General features: G+C 36.6%; 1 protein-coding gene across 1 annotated transcript; it reads right to left on the bottom strand.

Annotated features, from left to right (window-relative positions):
- Positions 1–48: 48 nt before the first annotated feature.
- On the bottom strand, positions 49–12,871 carry TFAM (transcription factor A, mitochondrial). Its single transcript, XM_010957959.3, has 7 exons — positions 12,621–12,871; positions 11,941–12,059; positions 10,594–10,664; positions 10,042–10,191; positions 7,726–7,821; positions 3,352–3,408; positions 49–2,867 (listed from the first exon to the last, which is right to left on the bottom strand). Exons 1-7 carry the CDS (start codon positions 12,719–12,721, stop codon positions 2,721–2,723), a joined length of 741 nt encoding a protein of 246 aa, XP_010956261.1. The 5' UTR covers positions 12,722–12,871; the 3' UTR covers positions 49–2,720.
- Positions 12,872–21,128: the final 8,257 nt, after the last annotated feature.

Here is a 21,128-nt window from a genome sequence, read left to right as displayed (position 1 = left end):
GTATAGTAAATGTCAGGCAAATCAATAAAATTTTCTAGTTACTTTAACTACACTTGTAAGTAGTATCATTTTAATTCAGAAATTTAAATACACACATTCACAGGGACTATTTAAAAAACTTGTAAAAAAAAGGAGTTAGCCAAAAGCAATAGCAAAATTACATGATTACAGTAGGCTGAATTTGCACACAATATTCATTAAATAAAAATCAGAAAGTAAAATCATCACACACGCCCTGTCCATCATCAAATTATTCCAAAAAATCTAATATTGGTATGCTAATGAACCAAAGTGTAAACATCTCTTTATGACCAACTGCTCAGACACCATAAACACCACTTTCATTTCTTCAGCATCCCTTCTCGTGGCACTCTTCTTTACCTCTTACAGCAATTACTTTGTTGGGTCAACTTAAAAGCCTTAAAAGTAAGAATTTATATGACTGGCCAATGGTTTTTGATGTAAATTCTTACTCTTTGTAACAACAGAAAACTTGTGTATACTGTTAAACTGGATGGTATCTGATATATGGCATGCCAGTCTTCAACATGTACTAAATTTTATTACGGTGTAAAATCAGGTTATCCTAATATTTGAAGCATTAACAATTTTTTTAGAAACATAGAAACCCAAATATTATCATAAAATGGTCTTGCTCTAGCTCTTTTCACCATATTAAGATGTAAATACTTGAGAACTTACTAGACACTGAACTCCACAATATACTTGGGAAGACATGATTTGAATATGTTCACTATAAAGTACCAAAAGAGCTCAGAAGGTAATTGCAAAGTCATGTTTTATACTACATTTGTCCTACAGGTGTTTACATAATTCATTTTTCTACTTCACCCATTCTATAATATTCATTACAAACACTGGCTCCTGGGCTCATCTGAAGCATAAAGCACAGTAAATGATTCGAGTGATTATTTTCTCCATTTTCCTAAGGACAAAATCAGCACTATTCTAGATGCTACAGGGAATACAGCTTAATTCTCTCCTGGAAACCTAACCGAGAAAAACTTATGACAGACACTAGCACACGTCTTTTCTTTCCTAAATCCTCCCCCCAAAAATAGTCTAGCCTCAGACCCCTGGTGTCTATTTATCTAATGACAGACTCCATCCTGTATTCCTAACCACAGGGAAAGTTGTTTGAAAACACTCAACTTTATATATGTAAATCTTATGTTTCCTTTTAAGTTATATTTTTCTTTACAGTCCCTACCTTTATCAAGTTCAGTATATAAAAAGTCATTTTTTGTGACTTTTTACTTATTTTCTATCCACAAACAACAAAAATCTTCACTTGTTTCTGGAGATCTAGGATATACAATTTTTTGTGTAATCTTTTGCATAATATAAAGTACATATAAATTTTGAGTTATCCTATTTTTGTGAACTGATGATGACAGTTGAATTATTTAGCTCAAAAAGGTGGTGTGGATTTTACAAACCTTTGCTTTGACCCTCCTAAAATGATAAACAAATGCTAAAAGATGATGAAGTTTATGTGCTAACCGGCAATCTCTTAAGGTTCATTTTACCAAGCCACAGCAAATAATTTAAGAGAATCTCATGCCACACTATATGGATCAGCATTTGCAGGCTATGCAGCTCTTTAGCAAGTAGTCAACTCTGTCACTGTTGCACAAAAGCAGCCATAAACAATAAGTAAAGGATATGGTATGACTTTGCTCTAGTAAAACTTTACTTATGGAAACTGAATTTCATGTTAATTTTTACATCTTGAAATATTCTTTTTTTTTTTAAACATTTAAAATATAAACACAGTTCTTAGCTCACAAGGCCATGAGAAGCAGGCTGGATTCGGCCAACAGGCCAGAGCTGGCTGTCCCTTTTAGACTTTTATAGGTTACGCAACATGTTTTAAAATGACAGGTTCCAAGTCTAGAGATTCTGGAGACTTGTTTTTTTATATCTCTCATTTTAAAGCTTATACCAGACAAGTTTTCTACTTTCTGGATAAATATATTTACATGAGAGAGAAAATTATTCAGAATACAAATCTTACTTTAAAAAAAAAGACAGAAAGCTGCAAAATAGATTTGGTACATAATTTCTTAGTTTTTACTTTAGGAAAAAAGACCATGAGGAAAAGATTTATAAATCTCACCATCCCTTTCATAAAAGTTCCAACTGACACCAGCAGTTCCTCGCATGTACAACCATCAAATCTGACTGCAATATGAATTACACCTAGGATTTGGAATTTACCAAGATGAGTTCTGGACACTCTTTTAAAAATGCACAGTTGTATCATAGCACACTATGGCTTCCACAAAATTTGAGACACTGTTGAACAGGAAACTCCTGCTTCCATAATATAAGGAAACAAGAATACTCTTTCCATAGTCATCAAATATAAAAAAAAAAAAAAAACCCTCACAGTTTGATTTACCTTTATCAAAGGTAAAATGATTCACTTGTTACCTTTCATCGATTATTTTGATCCTCAGTAGTTCCTAAACACAAAATAAATTCCGCATGAACTCTCATCTGTTTGGGTTTTCAAAGCAAGATACCAATACAAAATGTATTGAACTGGCTGGCAGAAGTCCATGGGCTAAAGAAAAAGAAATTAAATATAAAATGTTTACCAACTTTATCCTTTCTAATTTTACAACAGCTTTAGGTATTGAGACCTAATTGGTTTCTTGTGTCTATCCATTATGAACATAACTCAATCTTCTATTTTAATACTCCTCAGTGTCATTTTTTGCTGGGTGCTTCATTTTGCGACGTATAAGATCATCTCGTCCAACTTCAACCATTTGTTCTTCCCAAGATTTCATTTCATTATAATAACGAATTTTATCATCTTTAGCAAGTTGAATATATACCTGAGAAAAAGTGTAATTGTTAAAATGATTTCTTTAGAGGAATTTCTGCAAATAATTTCTGAAATGCTTCCCTATAAATTACCTTACTATTGTGCATGTATAAAGGGGGACTGAAAAGGAGTGTTTCTGTGAGGTAAAAATTAGACAAGAAAAAGGTAAGAGATAAAGATTTTTAAATATTAATGAAGTTGTTACAATTTCAAGGCTTGGAATGTGGAAAAGGAGCAAGAGCAGACTGTGATCATCACTAGATAGAGCAACACTAAGTTATAAATGACAATGTTTTAAAAACCAACTTTATTTGCAGCCAAAAACTACCAAAAGAAAAAAGCCAAATTAGTTCCAAGAATACGAAAATAACTTTAAAATATTTTAACTGTGAACTTAGTGATATAACGTTGTTTTCACATGAATCAAGACTTGTCCTAATATATTCTCATAGATATTCTAACTAGACACTTGAGACTAGAACCATACTACTTACTTGCTTTTGAGAACTAGAGAGATTTTTCCAGTTTTCATTTACAGTTTTCAGCTTTACCTGTAAAACAATGTATGTTTAAGAACCAGATATAGGGACTTCAGTGACTAGAGGAAGGTTTTTTAAATTATTCATTGCAACAACAAAAACTCAGATAATCAAGAATCATGGGCAGAGACTCACCAATTCTTGTACATTACATCCTAGGACTTTATTTATAACTGATGTTTGTACATTTTAACCACCTTTACCCATTTCGCCCACCTTCCCCCATTTTGGCAAATACTAATCTGGTTTCTGTATCTAGAGTTGTTTTTTTTTTTTTTTTAAAGATTCCACATACAAATAAGATTATACATTGTCTTTCTGACTTCACTTAGTGTAATACTCTAAAGGACCATCCATGATGTTGCAAATAGTAAGACTTCCTTATTTATAATGGCTGAATAATATTCCACTGCATATGTAATTTTCTTTATCCATTCATCCATTAATGGACACATTGGTTGCTTCTGTGTCTTGGCTATTGTAAATAATGCTGCAGTGAACATACGGGTATAGATATCCTTTTGAGTTAGTGTTTCGCTCTCTTCAGAAAAATATGCACAAGAAGTGCTGAACCATATGATAGTTCTATTTTTAATTTTTTGAGGAATCTCCAAATTGTTTTCCATAGTGATTGCACCAATTCATATTTCCACCAAGAGTGTACAAGGGTTCCCTTTCCTCTGCATCCTCACCAACACTTGTTATTTCTTGACCTTTTGATAAGTAGCCATTCTAACAGGTATGAGGTGATATCTTAGTGTAGTTTTGACTTATATTGCCCTGATAGTGATGCTGAGCACCTTTTCATGTACTACTAGCCATCTGTATGTCTTCTTTTGGAAGAGGTCTATTCAAATCCTTTGCCCTTTTTTAAACAGATTTTTTTTTTTTTGCTATTCAGTTGTATGCATTCTTTATATATTTTGGATATTAACCCCTTATCAGATAAATCATTGCAAATATTTTACCCATTTGGTAGGATGACTTTTTGATTTTGTTGGTGGTTCCTTTTGCTGTGCAGATATTTGTCTTTCTGGATTCAGAAATATTAATATTTGAGTATAATCTACATCCTGTCATAGATTAAGTTTAAAAACTAAGTGTTTTTATTTCCTCTCTGTAGCTTAGTGTTTTTTTTTTCTAAAATTTGTGCCGAAGTGTTTAGGTTAGCAATAGGAACAACAACTGGTCCTTATTCTACTTAGCTGAACTTAATTATGTGACTTGGAAAAAAGTCGTATTACCTCCCTTAGGCTTGGTTCTTCATCTATAAAATTAAAGGGATGCAGGAATCCCACAGCTGGAGAAGAGGCAGAGAGGAGAGTGAGTACACCTCACACAGCCTGTGCTGTTGCTCCCAGACAGCAAAGACTGAAGGGGAAAATGGGTGGGTGGAGAATGAGGGGCAGAGACAGAGGGACAGGAGAAGGAGAATATGAGGGAAAGAGGAATATGATTTGAAAAGTATCTGTTTAAAGCTAGGAGGGTAACATCAGTGATTTTAAGAAGTAGAGTTAGAACAATGAACTTTACTATTCTGACCAAAGCTTTGACAGCATTTTATTTTCCTATCAACAAAAATAAAGGTACAAAATAGTATCTGAGCCTACACAACCACTATGTTTTGAACATTTTAAATTTATCTTTACAAACACATCTAATATATTCAGGTATAGTTACTCACTAAATAACTGTTCTCTTAGTTTTGGAAAGAATTGCTTAAATGCCCTCATTTTTTTTTTTATAACTTAGCTTGCTGTGGGAAAGTCAAAAAGGCAGATTGATTTACAATGCAGAATTCCCAAGTAGCACAGAAATTGGCAGCACCAGATAGGTATAAAATAGAGGTGAAGGTTGGGCTAAAACAGGAGGACTGATGGAAGAGGTCTGTTTAAAAAGAGGTTAAACCCCCACCATGGAGGACATTCATCCTTTCAAACAGTTGCTCTGTGAATACCCAGGACAGCTGGGGTAATGGTACCATGCTGAAAACAGGGAGATTAAGTGAAAATGTATATCCCAGAAAGAAAAGCAAAAACTACACTGACAGAAAAGAGAAAACAATACAGGTAAGTTAAGAAAATCAGAGGACTAGTTCAGAAGATGCATAAACAAGTAAGAGTTCAAGAGAGTCAGAAGGAAAAAAAAGGGAGCGAGAGAAAAGGGGAGAAAAAAGAAATCAGATCACATTCAAAAGATCCACAACGAAAATGGCTTTATACTTCTCAAAAGCAATTTAAAAAGGCTACAAGAGAAAGGAGCAATCTTTTAAAAATCTTGAGAGAACATGATTTCTACCCTAGAATTCTATGTCAAGTCAACCTATCAAACAAATGTAAGTGGAGACATTTTTAGACATACAAAATCTCAAAAACTTAATCTCCCATGTACTCTTACTGGGGGAGATGCTATAACAGAATTAGTAAACCAAGAAAGACAACAAAAGAAGCAAAAGCACCACAAGGATGAAGAAGGTCCCAGGATGTCAGCTGAACACTAGGTAGAAAAGGAAACAACCAAACTGGAACAAATCAACAGCTCCAGATTCAAACTGACAGAATATCTAATGCAACTAAATGTACTCAAAGCTAGTGAAAACTGAAGAGCCTGAGGCTGAATTACTGATAGTACATAAAAAACTAAGCAAATAAAAAACAAGACATAATCAATTTCAGGAAAAGTCTTATAAGAAAGGAAAAATAATCTTAGCAAGTGGAACAGCTCACCTATGAATACAGTTCACATAGTAAGTACTCAATACTGATCTAAACAAAATTATGGTAATTATATTGGGCAATAGGGTGATGGAACTGTGAATAGCAGAATGAGAAAAAGTTAATTTTCGTCTTAAATAAACAGTGGGAGGTAATGCCTAAAATAGGTAATGCTTAAAATTTCAAAAAAATCAAGAGGTAACAATATAAGGATATTATTTAGAGATGTGGAAATACCGCAAGAATAAACTAAAACAAAATGTATTTGCTTTAGGAGTAAGGACCCTAACTTAAAAACTAGTATCTTTCATAACAAACCTTATTTTGATTCTTTCTACTATAAGGATGTATAACCAACATTTTTTACATGAGTAAAAATGATATAATCGAGTTAATTTTAATTTCCAGGAAAAAGACCCAGCTATGAAGATTCCAAGACGATTCCAAAGTACAGAGTTGAGAATCACTGATTTAGAAGGATTCTCTAGCATATAACGTTCTTATACTAATAAGAAAACTAAGTCCATGGTAAATTCGTGACTGAGCAAATTTCAACTTAAAAAATAAATAGGGTGACTACTATATATAAAATAAACAAATTTATACTGTACAGCACAGGGAACTATATTCAATATCTTGTAGCAGCTTATGGTTAAAAAGAATATGAAAATGAACACATGTATGTTCCTATATGACCAGAGTATTGTGCTGTATACCAGAAATTGACACAACATTGTAAACTGACTATACTTCAATAGAAATATATTAAAAAAATAAAAAAAAAAAGGCTTGCATTTTTAGTAATGTAGTAATGTAGATTTAGTAATGGACACTATATCCAAAATCCCAATAGAAGTAAATCAGCGAAAGTATGTAGCCTGAAAAAAAGTACATAAAACATACACATTATTTAATCATATATTTAACAGGATGTGCGAAATGAACTAAAGATCCAAGTAACCCAAAGAGGCAGAGGGGCAAAAACCTAAATCTCAGACTGACAAGAGTTAGGGATCTGAACACTTTTCTTACCACGTCATATTATAAAAGGAAAAATACAACTGCCAATTTGGAGCTTCTGAGAAGGAAATAAAGGAAAGACTAAGCCACAACAGGAATGACAAGCTTTTTTTTTTGACACATTCATATGACGACATTCACATGTGTAACACATTGCCATGGGCATAACCAAAATGTTACTAAAGGATACAACATGAAGCCATAGATGATATGCAAATCCTGGTACAAAATATTATACCTCTACTCTCATTCTTTCCTGGTGATTGTAAAACAGTGAAGAATTGCTGGAAAGGAAAAGTCTCCAGAAGTTTAACACCTTTATAAACTTGAAAATTTTACATGTCTTTTAAATTAAAAAAGTTAACTATATATACATATTGGCAACTACATATTCAAATTAATTGTATGTGGTAAGAAAAAGGATTTTTCTTTAAAAGAGATACAAGAAAGAGGGCCTTATTTGTATATGGTACTTGTTTATAGTATTTACTACTTCTTTTTACCACCTGACATATGGCACCACTAAAATTTCTTGTCAAGGTATTTAAAAATTAGAATAAAAAAAATTTTTAAAACAAACACAGTTCTGTTTTACCTGTGATGTACCATCCTTAGCTTCCTGGAAGCGTTCAGCTATAAAAATGTTGTAAGCTGAGCGTGGTCTTTTTGGTTTTCCAAGCATTGTTAACTCCTGAGTATTAAAAATCGAAGAGTGAGATGAAGTTTTAACCTCTGAGACTTAATTTTACCTACAGAAACTTTAGTCACTACTATGCATTACAGAATGTTCTTTAAAGTGAGTATTACAATTCTTATATAAAGTATGTGACTATTCCCTCTTAGGGTCAGAATTTTTTGATAGTACTATTTTGAAAATTATTATAATTTTATTAATTATTTTTCATACAAAAACATTTCCTTTACATATTATTTTCATGGTCTCCATGAACTGAATAACTGAGCACATATGTACATAACCTTTCTTAAAAGATAAAACAATCTCTGTTTCATCCTTACAGGACACTACCATCTCCTTGGACAAATCACTATGTGCCTCCACAACTCGTGAACATCTGTTAATAAAACTCCTATTTCATTTCCTTCTCTGCATGTCTCTCAACCTTTAACCCTCAATAGATGTGTTAGATTCAGTTCTTTTTACTAGGTATCAAAAGTGGGGTGGGAATGGAAGAGAATACAAGTATTCCTTGCTATCTAAATCAATTCCGTTTCTAAGCTCAGAGGATGAGGGATATTGCCTATTTAGTTTCTGAATTTAAATAGTATTGTAGTTTATAAAATGATGTGGCTTTTAATAGCAATTTGGTATAGTCAATAACAAACCCAATTTTCATGGATAAGTAAAGTAGGGCTCCTCTGATTTACACGTAGAGATCACTTCCTTCCTCCTGAACCTTTCAGTCATGCAACTACTGTTGACTCTAGGCATTTTACAACTTAACCATGCATCACTTCCCCTTCTGTTTCTAGAGCTACTACTAGAGTTTTCTCTCTTAGATGCTTCAGTTGCAACTTCCTGGTTCCCACACTTCTCACCTGATCTCTAACTAGTTGGAACTGGGAACCTAATGGGAAGAAAAATTCCTACAGGAGAGAATGGAAATCTGCAGGAAAAAATACTCAAGATTCAGGTTTCCAGTTCCCCATGTAAGAAGCTTGGGAGTCACCACTCTGTCCCAACAAGGATAAAAGCTCAAGAGACTAAAATATCAACAACTCTTCTTGGATCCACAGAAGAGGACACAGGGCAAACTGCTACCCCCAAGATTGGAGACACAGACACAGACAGGTGAACACAGGGAGCTTATAGAAGGAGAAACTCAGAAGTGGAAACCCGTGCTGGGTAGGAAAACCTGAACTATAGTTAACAAAATGCTAGAGGTTCCACATGGGCAACTCTGAGAGTTTAAAAACTCCAGGGGGACACAGTCATAGGAAAGCCCTCACAATATTGTGAGATTTACCTCCAGGAACTTTACCAGATTCTCACACTAAATATCAAGAAAAATCCTCTCCTACTCCGAGCAGGAGGAGAGGAAAAGGAATTTTTTGAAATGGCTGAGCACTTTATTATTCTTAACAAAGACTGCCCTCAAGGAAAACTAGTTAATCAGAACCTAACCTGCTAGGGTACTATCAGAGCCTGAACTGAGTGAAAGGAATACCCTGAGTGGCAGCTCAGTCAAGCCATCCTGTTCCACCAAAGGGAGGGGGAGAAAAATCTGAGGAACACTTGTGAACTTCACGATGCAAAGGCATAGGCTCATTAAAGGACCAGGACCTAATCACAGGACTGTATAACACTTGCCTTGCCCCCCACACCTTACCACCACATTAGCAAGGCCTATTTACAGCAGTTCCTTTTATCTAGCATATCATGTTTAGCTATTAAGAAAAAATTCCAAGGCATACTAAAAGGTGAAAAACCTAATCTGAAGAGACAAAGCAAGCATCAGAACTAGACATGGCAGGAATGCTGGAATTCTCAGACCAATCTCTTCAGCAATATTCAGAATCAAATTCACCATTAGCTATAGAACAATTCAAATCAGCAGGCTATTCTAGATAAGACTCAGAAACGAAGATTCTTGCTATTCCTGATTTAGCTATTTCAAAACTATGTTCCTACAGCTTTCATGCTAGTCCTAACTATATATCTTAAATTCAGATACATCCAAAAGTATCAACAAGGGTTTCCAACACAGACTCAAAGGCAAGTGCTTCTCTAGTGGCAGAAGGGAACTGTCCTTTTTTCCTAACTGGAGTACACCTGATGACATTCTACCATATAGCCACATATATCATCAAAATAAGAAAAAAAGACCTATATTCATAGATACATAAATTTCAGTTCTTTGTCAAAGGAAAAGAATATTTCAATGATACTTACTCTCTTTTTTATTAACGCTTTCTTTTTTAAACGTTTCTGCATGATTTCTTTTTCCAACGATACCACCTGACTTGGAGTTAGTTGCTCTTGAATTCTATTTATCTCTTCTTTGTATGCCTGCCAGTCTGCCCTGTAAGCATCTTCATATATCTATAAATTAAAAGACCCAAATAAGAAGTCACTATGCTGTTGCTGGCTAATTAAACATAGCACATCTGCCAGGGAGAGACAATTACATAACTTTGGGTAAAGACATACCGAACCACCAGGTAGAAAATGTGCCTTGCAATCTCATTTATAAATCACGTATTTTTCATATACATGATAACCAAGGTAAGAATCTAGCAATTGGCTTCCAATTTCAAATTCCTGCCAACTCTTCACTGCCACCCCCATATATCCAGTCTCATCATCTACATGGATCAGAAGGTATGAAGTTCCTTTTGGGCAATGGATGTTAAGTAAAACCCAGGGCATCTGGTCCCTTAAAGGAGATGACAACTGTTTTTAACTGAATAACTGGTCAGCAATGTTGAAAACCTATATGCTTACTTTTTTCTCTGAATCAGGAAGTTCCCTCCAAAGCTCAGCAATTTTTTTTATCAGTTCTGAATTTTTCGCATCTATAGAATGGAATAGTGAAAAAAGATGTCACAATTTTATGTCTCAGGATTAATTTCTAAAGACTTCCAGGAACACATAATCCACTAGCTCTGAAAGTTAGTATTTTTACAGACACCCCTATACTCACACAACTTAATACAATGATTTATCTTTCCTTTAACCAGCTAATTTAAATGATAAATAACTTAATGCTTTAACAGTGTTAAAGTCTGTTATCGATTAATTAAGGAATATATCACACACTACCAAAATGGTCCTCAGAAATTCATTATTAGTTTAAGCAATTGGGTAATCAATGTCTACAAGATTTTTACTTCATATTTCATTGAAACAATTTTTTCAAGTCTTTCAGTAATTATCAAGATCATAAAACCTGACTAAACAACAAAATATAGTCTTGATTCACATAACACCTCCTTGTATTTCATAATACCATTTGCAAAAAAACTAAATCATCCTAAAATCAATCATTTTTCCCCACTTCCTTCCCCATCTTAACTGGAATAACAAGGTATAAATGATTTAACAAACCACTTGTTAGTTTCAACTCCTACATTTTAAAAGATGTAAGTACTTAAGCATGTGTCTTAAACCAATTCTTTATAATGTGAGATTACAACTCATTTGATTTTCCCAAGTGCCTGGTGATGCACTGTGTGTGAAAGGGCTTTAGAAATCATAAGCAAAGGCTATTACTAATTTAGTCATTATTTTCACACTATAACCCAAATGAAGACCCACAGTCTTTCTAGGGAGTCAACAAACCTAACTGGAAATCTCAGGAACTCAAGAACCAATTTTCAGTGAAAAAGCACTTGAAATTAACATTAATTTGTGCAGAGCTTTAAAGTTTACATAACACTTCCACAAAGTTATTTCACTGCAACTTTAACAATTCCCTGAGGCAGAAGGAGGATCTAGTAAGCAAGAGATAAAATGATTCATCAATGGTCCTCTAGGCCACTGACAACTAGGCCCAAAATCCAGCTTTTTCATCCTCTTCCCTGGGTGCTTCCCCCTCTATACACTATTTTTAAAGTATCTTTCACTAGTCCTCAATTACATTTAAAGCACCTTTATGGTAAAAAAAAAAAAAACCAACCAACCAACAAACAAACAAACAAAAAAACCCTCCTATTTTACAGTCCATTAAACTGAACGGTTATGTTTCTGCAGGCAGTAGGTGGTTTAGTAGTGTAAATCACGTTTGCAGTCTAACTGCTTAATGATCTCTTTATTACATCAGGGAAGAGTACAAAGCCCAAAATTCCTTACCTGGGTTCTGAGCTTTAAATAAGGGTAGCTGTTCTTTAGAAAATCGAACGTATGAAGTCATAGGCTTCTTTGGATAACCAGTCAAGTTGGATGAATACCATCTCGGTACATACGCAAAACTACATACAAATAAAAAGAAAATAACCATCATTAAGCATTTAAGTGCCCATATTCATATGCACACGAACACAGATGCCAAATAAGATGTCATCAAGATGCTAATACGACACCGCCGACAAGAAAGCTAGTTACATTTAAAATCCTGTCCTATCCAGGGGTAAGAGCTTGCAAAACTTAAGTCCCAAAGCCCTTACCTCCTTAGGGCAGAGAGTGGAGGAAAGCTCCTGGGCCCCGCCTTCTCCATGCCTAAATGAAGGCGGGAGGCTCTTGGAGCAACTTCGCAGGGCACGCCGAACCGGGTGCTCCAAGGATGAATGGTGAAGAGGGGCGGAGAGGAAGGCGGAAGGTGGACGGAGGCCGGAAGCCAAGGCACTGGGTAGTGATGGAGTAAGGCCTGGTCCCAAAACCACGACCCCCTAGGCAAGGTCGAGGTGTGAATCAAAGGGCCAAGATGGCCCTGACCTTTTAGGAGGATCAGAAAGGGGAGAAAAGCGCCTACATTCCAATCCCAGGCTGTCCTGAGCCCTGCCGCCTCCTGAGGCGCAGGCGGGCTGTCCTACCTGAAGGGAGAACGCAGTCGACTTCCACAGCCCGCACAGAGGTCCGCTCCTGATTTTCCCAGGGCACTCAGCACGCCCCACACGCCCCGGAGCAGCGCCATTGCAGCCGCGGACAAAGCACTAACCAAGCCCCAACCTCGTACAGCCCCCTGGCACACAAGAACAACTCCAACAATGACGACTTGAAGCCGTGAGAAACTGTCCAGACCCCGCTATCATGCCCGCCACTCGCGGGGCACTGTGGGAAATCGCTTAACATCCGGTTTAGGCAGGAGGCGGGGCAAGGAAGTACTGGCGCAGGCGCTGTACCGGCTACCCTGGTGGGCAGTACTGCGAAGGAGGAGGAGGAGCTCGGGGGCGGAGAAGGGAAACCGCAGCCCGGCTCGCCTGCGGAGGGCCCTGGCCTCGAGGGGGCGCTGCTGAGCCGCCTCTGCCCCCGGGCCCCCTCCGCGGTCTGTTCCGCCGCGGGTCCTGGAGGCTGATGGAGGCACTACGATGTCCTCACCCCGACCAGGCACTGGGTGGCGTCCGCCTGTGACGGCGGAAAGGGCTAGGACGTAACAAACAGTATTACCACGAGGACATGGGTAGCTGTGCCGCCCACGCTGCTGAGGTCAGGCTGCTGGGTGCTGCGAGCCCACCTGAGCGCCTCAGTGCAAGCAGGAGTCCGACTACACACTGCCGAGGAGGGGAATGGAACATGGTTTCAAATCTAAAAATGCAGATTCCCGGGCTTTACTGCAAAGCGTGATTCAGTACGTCTGTGTGGGTCCCATGCATCTGTATTTTTAACAAGTTCCTCAACCTTTAACAAGTTCTAATGCCAGTAGTCATGGGACCACATTTAAAGCAATACCATCGTCCCATCCACTGCAACCATCGGTGACCCAGTCTTCAAGGCAATATGCTTAATTTGCAGGAAGGAAACTTTGGCTAGTTAGCTGTCCGGAAACGGATTCTAGCCCCAGCGTTAGCATTAACATTTTGATCCGGGAACGTCGCATCCCTTCTCTCAGATTTAATTTCTCCCACTGCAGTTAAGGATGTTGGACCAGATCAGAGTTTTCTCAACCTAAGCTCTGAGAACGTGTGACAAGTACGCCTTGCGATGGCGTTTGCTGTACAACTGTTCTCCCTGATGGCGTTTGCTGTACAACTGTTCTCCCTGGGGGTGATGGCATGAAAAAGATTGGGAAGACCGAAACTAAAGCTATCTAAGAGCCCTTCTAGCGTTTACATTCCAGTTTCAAGGATAGCCGCCTCCTGAAACAGCCTTTCCTCTGCTGGATAGCTGTGTTAGAAAATTCTCAGCAGTGTAATATGGAACGGAGAATCTGCTATCCTTCTGTAGCTTTGGAATCACTGGCCCTTTGATGCTGCAAAGGACTAACCCACTTCTTTTCAGTAATAAGCAAGTATCACCACTTCCCTTTTCACAGATTCTCAGGATTGAAAGGGACCTTCTAGGTCATCTGTTCTCACCTCTCACCCTGTCTTGCAAGAAACAGGTGTTTGGGGGAGTTTTCTTATGTACAAGTTCCCAAACGTAGGTAGAAGGCAAGACATTCTCCCCACCTCCAGTAAAGTCTAGTGGCAGAGGTCAAAAATGAACAATTACAATTTCTGAAACAGTTTTTCTCTACATTTTTCTAGAATATTTCTCTTCTTTCAGATGTTTGACATAAAGTTACTCTTCTTTTGGATATGTAAAAAATCTTTTTGTGGTTTTAAAAATGTCATTTTGATAAATCTTGCTGTAAAATTCTTATAGATCTGATCTGTAACATTTCTGTTCTCATCAGATGCCAATATTCCTTAAAACTCATGTACACTGCAGTGATAATTTTATTCCAAATTCAGTATTTACACAAAAAATGTAATTCTACCTACTTATGCAAACTCTCTTTAAACAAAAAGGCATACGGTTTCATGTATATTCACTTTACAAAACTTGAAGACTTACCACAGTCTTCTCCAGGGTTCCGTCCCTTTATTATGTTTTAAAAGTTCATCCATTTCCATCACATCAGCTATCAGTTATATCCTCATGATTCCCGTATTTTATTTTGAATCCAGATCTCTCCTTTTGGTCCCACATCTGTATAACTGCTCTCTTCTGTGCATCTTTACCACTATGTTTCACAGCTACCTCAGTTTTCCCTAAACAGAATTCACTATCTTTCCCCTATCTTGAACTCCTTCTCTTGGTAAGAGACACCAGTAATCCCACTGAAATTATCTAAGCCAGGAATTGATAAATCATTTTATAATCTCCCTCACTCCTCCCCCATCGACCAACTGATGATAAGTTGCTGATTCTACTTCATTAAATTCTCTAGGAAGTACTTCCCTCCTCTTTGCCTCTATTGCCACTGCATTTGTTCAGGCCAGTAGTGTGATGATATATCAGCTCTCCATGGCGTAAATACTCCCACCATGGCTGATTTCAAAGTACCACCTGGATGTTGCTGAACCTGACATACACATAATTGGCTCTTCAAGCTGTACCAACCAGCTCCTGTATGCCACTGGTTCAGGCTCTGCCATATTTTCCCAAAATCTGATGTAGTTCTCCTACTTTCAGTCTTATTTCCCTCCAAACTGTATTCCACACTGTCACCAGGTCCATCTTTCTAAAAGGCAAATCCCATTTATTCATTTGTTTATCAGACACGTATGGAGCACTAACTCTATGTACTTGAAATCTTCAGTGGCTCCTGATTACCCACAGAATCAAGCTTCAATTCTCATACATGGCATACAGGTCCTCCATGAACTGGCCTTTCTGTTTCCTCTATAGCATCATTCCTCACTTCCCCTTTGTTTGAAATAATTTATTAATTAAATAACCACTTCTTCTTCTGATTTAATAAGTACATCAAACCACTTCAGTCTGGCTCTGAGTTTACTGTTCCATTTTCTGTGATATGTCAAAGTTATGGAAATTACTGAATAAGAATAGAGGCTTAGAAGTTAGACAGATCTAGGTTCAAATCCTGCTCTTGTTACTTACTAGCTATGTGACCTTGCCAGATGACAATCTCTCTGACCCAGAGATTTCCCCTCTGTGAAGGAACAGTAATGGTTGATTCTTGAGATCATTATGAAGATTAAATTAGAAAATGTGTTAAAGGTTCTTAACATGGCCTCTGGCACATAGTAAAAACTCAATAAATAATGGCTATAATTTTCCTTACATTATTCATAACAATTATTATTAGTATCTAAATAATTATAGATATGGTATGGATTGTCCTGAAACAAAAAAAGTCAGATTTGCTTCACAGCCCTGTCTTTACTTTTCTGGTTGTTTCCTCTCCATATTAAATAGCATATGTACATACATATTATATATCTGCATCGCTTCTCCCCTTCTATTGAACTTTTAACATTTTTTAAATTAGCAATGTTTGAGTGTAAACACTGTGGTAGGTGATGAAAAACTAAAACAACATACTCCTAGGTTGGAATCATTCTTTAATGTTTTCAGAACATTTTAATGTAATTGTACTTAATTGTATAATTCCAAGTTGAAGAAGTCAACAGAGAAGGTATTATCATCATAGTTCCCAACTTATAGATGAGAGAAATTAACTTCAGAAAGCCCACGTTGCAAGGTTGCAATAGTTAGTAAGTTGTGGAGGTGGAAACCTGGTCTTCCAATTCATTGTCTTGTGCTTTTCCCATTATCAGACTCTCCCTCAGACTCAGTCAACACATCACATCATTCCAGCTCAAAAGATTTTCCTTGGATCTTCTAGGGTATATGAGCTTGTATTATTTTCTTGTGACATCATATAGCACTCCAGTTTTTAATCTATGTTTATGTGCAAATATTTTTTCCTCAACATTTGGTAAGCTACTTGAGTACAACATTAAGTCTTCTGCTTCTTTCTGTCCCCTATAGTACCTAGCATAGTGTATTGAGCATGACAGATGGATTGAGGGACAAAGAGAGTGACAGAGAGAGGGAGATAAAAAAATGTGAGAAGATTAGTACCTGCACAAATTATTTATATACAAACAGCCCCATAGAAAACAGCACTTACCTGTTACAAGTGTCATTGGCCAACAGGAGGGACAGCTATGGGTCAAGATGGGAACCGTGTAAAATTTGGGAACATGTCTATGAAAACAATGATCACATTCATTGATAACTGCACACTGGTAAAGCTGAAGGTAGCACCAATAAATAGCAGTAGTCAGAGACCAAGAGAATTCCCTGATGAATAACAGAGTTAGATACAGAGATATCACTTCAAGAAAAAAATATTCCTAAGAGAAAGCAGTCTTGCTTTTGTAATTATAATGGATAAATAATCCAGCAACAGTAGAAGCAATCACCTAGTAGGCTCAGCACGGGGTATAGATGTGATTCTGAACTCATAAGTAAAATATATTTCTAGAAATAAGATTATACTGTAAATACTACATTTAAAAACAATTTACTCTCTACTGTGTAGCACAGGGAAATATATACAAGATCTTATGGTAGCTCACAGAGGAAAAAATGTGACAATGAATATATATATGTTCATGTGTAACTGAAAAATTGTGCTCTACACTGGAATTTGACACAACACTGTAAAATGATTATAAATCAATAAAAAATGTTAAAAAAAATTTACTCATCAGCAGTCAGATAGCACTATGATAGGCACTAGAAGTGGTACAAAAAGATGACATCATACCTGTTTCAAAGGGGTTACATTTTGACCGGGGAAATAAAGTAAAAACATACGAACATTACAAAAGTGTAACAATTTATTGCAGCAATGTGAGAAAAAATTATAATCTGAATATCTCTGAGCTTATCTTTCCTACAAATCAAAATTTTAATAAAGTTAGTTTTCTTCATTTACAACTTTTTTCAAAATACAACAGTAATATAATTTATATATGAAGAAAACTACATGTATAATTTTCTTCAAACCATTTTCTTTCATTTAGAGTCTATTATCACATCACGAGTTTGCCTTTAAAAACAGTATACAAAAAGATGGAAGAGATAAATTAGAAAGAAAGATCTATTGCATATTAATAGTTCCCATATACCCAAATTAGTTTACAAATTATTTCTCAATTAGAACAACATCTGCAAGCATCCTTAATTATTAAGAGTGTATCAGAGTTATTTCTGGCCACTCACTGTAGCAGTATTATGCAAAATAAATATAGCTTTTCTATTTTAAAGCTGATTCTATGAGTCAGCAGGAGGAAGGACAAGTAAAAAGGATAGCTATAATTTTATGCAAATTTATAAAACCCAAATTCACATTGCCGGATTTGAAAGCTGATTTAAAGAATGAAAGAAATTCAGAATAATTGTATTGCAGGAATAATGCTATTAATAAACAAGATAACCTACATCATCTGCCCTCACATTATTGTAAAAAACATGATCAATACAAGTGATAGTAACTATAATTTATTGCTCAACTATGTGCCAAGCATGTTAATGTATTATCCCTAATCCTTTCATAAATCCTACAAGGTGGAATTATTTCTATTATACAGGTATGGAAACTGGTATTCAGAGAGTTATATAGAAAGGATTATCTCCCTTGTTTCATCTTGTTAAAAATTTCCTGTAAATCCAGTTTGCAGCTTTGAAATTATATTTGACTATAAATTCACAGTTTGCAGCTTTGAAATTATATTTGACTCTATGTAAGCATACTATAGGCAATTCAGTCATGTTGTTGCAGTAGTTTTTTAACACTCCCTTACATTGTATTGTTTATTCCTATCCTCATCCTCATAAAGACTCTTCCTTGTCTTCTTTAACAATTAGTGGATTGTTAAAATAAAAGAAGTTCCTTTATTCACTCATTCAGTCATTCAAAACCACAGGCTCAAATTTTTTAAACTACACACATTCTTATGCCTGTGTGTGATGCGTAAAAATTGTGCAAAATAATACACACAAAATTGGGTTTAATGGTGACTATACCTGAGTATTTCAGGAGTGAGTAGATGGCACTCACTTTTTACTTTATATGGCTCCATATTGTTTTACATTTTTTTCAAAATACAACAGTAATCTTTATCTTTTTAAATACTTAAAAAAAAAAACTCAGTTCTTTGTAGAAGCCAGTACAATGTTAGATACTGCAGTAAGTTCTAAAAATACAAAGATGACTAAGGCATGATCCATCTGTTTAAATCTGCTGGGAGAATAGGGGATGGCTTCATAGAGTAGGTGACATTTGAACTGTTTTTTCAAGTGAGGAAGGGTGGAGATACTTTCCAGAAAAAGAAAACAGTGTGTACAAGGCACAGATATGCACGAGGGCATGGTGTCCTTAAAAACACAAAATGTATGTGAAATGAGAGGTATGAGACAAATCTAAAGAGGCTGAGTCGCATTAGGTTGTGAAGGGCTATGTGTAATGTGCTAAGAAGTTTGTCAGCAAAAGATGGACAAGTAACTTTTTAGGCAGCTTAAACTTGTTTTTAGAAAAACCTCTTTGGTAGGAGCACTGACTGATGGGAGCGAGGAAACTGTAAAGAAGGAGATGAATTAGGAGGCTATTGCTATAATCCAGGAAAGAGGTTGAGATTCTGAACTAAGACTCTGCCATGGCTCATATTGCAAAGACATTTCTAAGTGTAATCACCAGGATTTCATTAACTAGTTAAACACCTGGAAGCTAAGACTGGCTTGAGGATTCTACTATGACAGACTATTCCAATTCAGATTTGATACTTTGCTAGATAAATAGCCCAAGACAAATGCTTTTATTATATCATTTTGCTGATCAAAAACTTAACACTGATTTCTTGCAGGCTATCAAATCAAGGTTTTACATCCAGTATTCTCCACCTAATCTTTTTCTCTCATTAATTGCACATAAACCTACCAAGGCCACTTTCACTTATTTTTACTTTATTATTTCCAGGACAGTGTTAAATCAAATATATATATATATGAGTTTGGACATATTGGAGAAGGTAAAAGGAACAGTTGGATTTTTGCACGTCAACCCTCCCACCAGACAGCTCAACTCCATCTTCTGAGCCTGTGATATCTCCAACAAGGGAAAGTGAGAGTAAGTGCCCACCTGGCTTCCCCAGGTGTGTGGAACACAGAAAGGAGTTCTCTCAGCCCATCCAGAATACTGAATCATGAACTTCAGAACTGGGGAGTAGGAAGAGGCTGGGAGAATGCCTGACAGAATTCCTGGAGGGCATTAAAGGGACACGGCTCATACTGTGTTGTGGACTCCATCAAGAAACCAGCCCATGAGCTGCAAGGGACACATCACCTGTGGACCCCCAGCTGGTTCACAAGCATCCCATGTTTGGTACACCACACACACACACACACACACACACACACACACACACACACACACACACACACACACACACACACACACACACACACCCGCCCTGTGTCCAGCTCCCTGCATGCATTTCTGATAACAGTAGTGAGAGCCAGCTTTGGCATATGGCTGGTGAACACGCTCAGAAAGCCAGCCAGAATATGCAGGCCAGAGAGACTGCAACTTGAGCATTAGCGCCCCCTTTGAGAAAACAAAAGGAAAGCTGTCAGAATTCAACCTGGTGCATTACAGGACTGAGAAAAGGCATCCAAATTTAAGAGGTCCGCCACTAATGGAGCAAGAAGTATGGAGCAGGTGTGTCTATATAAGGTCTGAGAAAGCCTCAGAATCCCTAGCAGGGCTGGCAGAAGTTATTTCTCTCCTGAAGGCAGTTAGTAAATACTGGAGGAGGTGCTACTTCAAATGCAAAGACAGCAGCACACAACTTCAAGGAACATGAAAATCAAGGAAACGTGATGTCACAAAGGATCACAGTAGTCTTCCAGGAGTTGATCCTCAAAACAGAGATCTGCAATTTACCTGAAAAAGAATCCAAAATAGCTGTTTTAAGGAAACTTAATGAGCTACAAGAATATACATAAAGACAATTCAATGAAATAGGGAAGTCAATAAATGAAAATATTAAGACGTTTAACAAAGAGATACAAATCATAAAAAACTGAAACAGAAATTCTGGAGCTGAGGAGGTCAATGAATGAAGTGCAAAGTACAGTAAAGAGCATCAATATCACAATGGAATAAGCAAAATAACAATCTGTTAGTTAGAAGGCAAAAACTTTGATATTATCCAATCAGAAGAGAAAAACAATAAAAAAAATGAAAAAGAGTGAAGAAAGCCTATGTGCTAGTAAGAGAATAAACCTTAAATTTTCTAACCACAAAAAAAGTAATGATGTGAGGTGTTAATTAGCTCTACTGTGGCAATCATTTTACAATATGCACGTGTGTGAAATCAACCTGTTGTACACCTTAAACTCACACACTGTTTTATGTCACTTGTATTTCAACAAAGCTGGTGGGAAAAGATGAACATTGAGTGTAATGTCAGCACCAGTGAGGACTACTCACTTCCTCATCAGGTAAGGAAGAAGAAACATGGAATTATGGAGTTAAAGGATTGAAGAGGGCACTTTAGGCAGCATGAACATTTTGACCAAAG

This window comes from Camelus bactrianus, chromosome 11 (genome assembly GCF_048773025.1).
Source record: "Camelus bactrianus isolate YW-2024 breed Bactrian camel chromosome 11, ASM4877302v1, whole genome shotgun sequence".
Lineage (NCBI taxonomy): Eukaryota > Metazoa > Chordata > Mammalia > Artiodactyla > Camelidae > Camelus > Camelus bactrianus.
The sequence above is the reverse complement of the archived record's forward strand: the minus strand, read 5'-3'. Positions and strand labels throughout refer to the sequence as shown.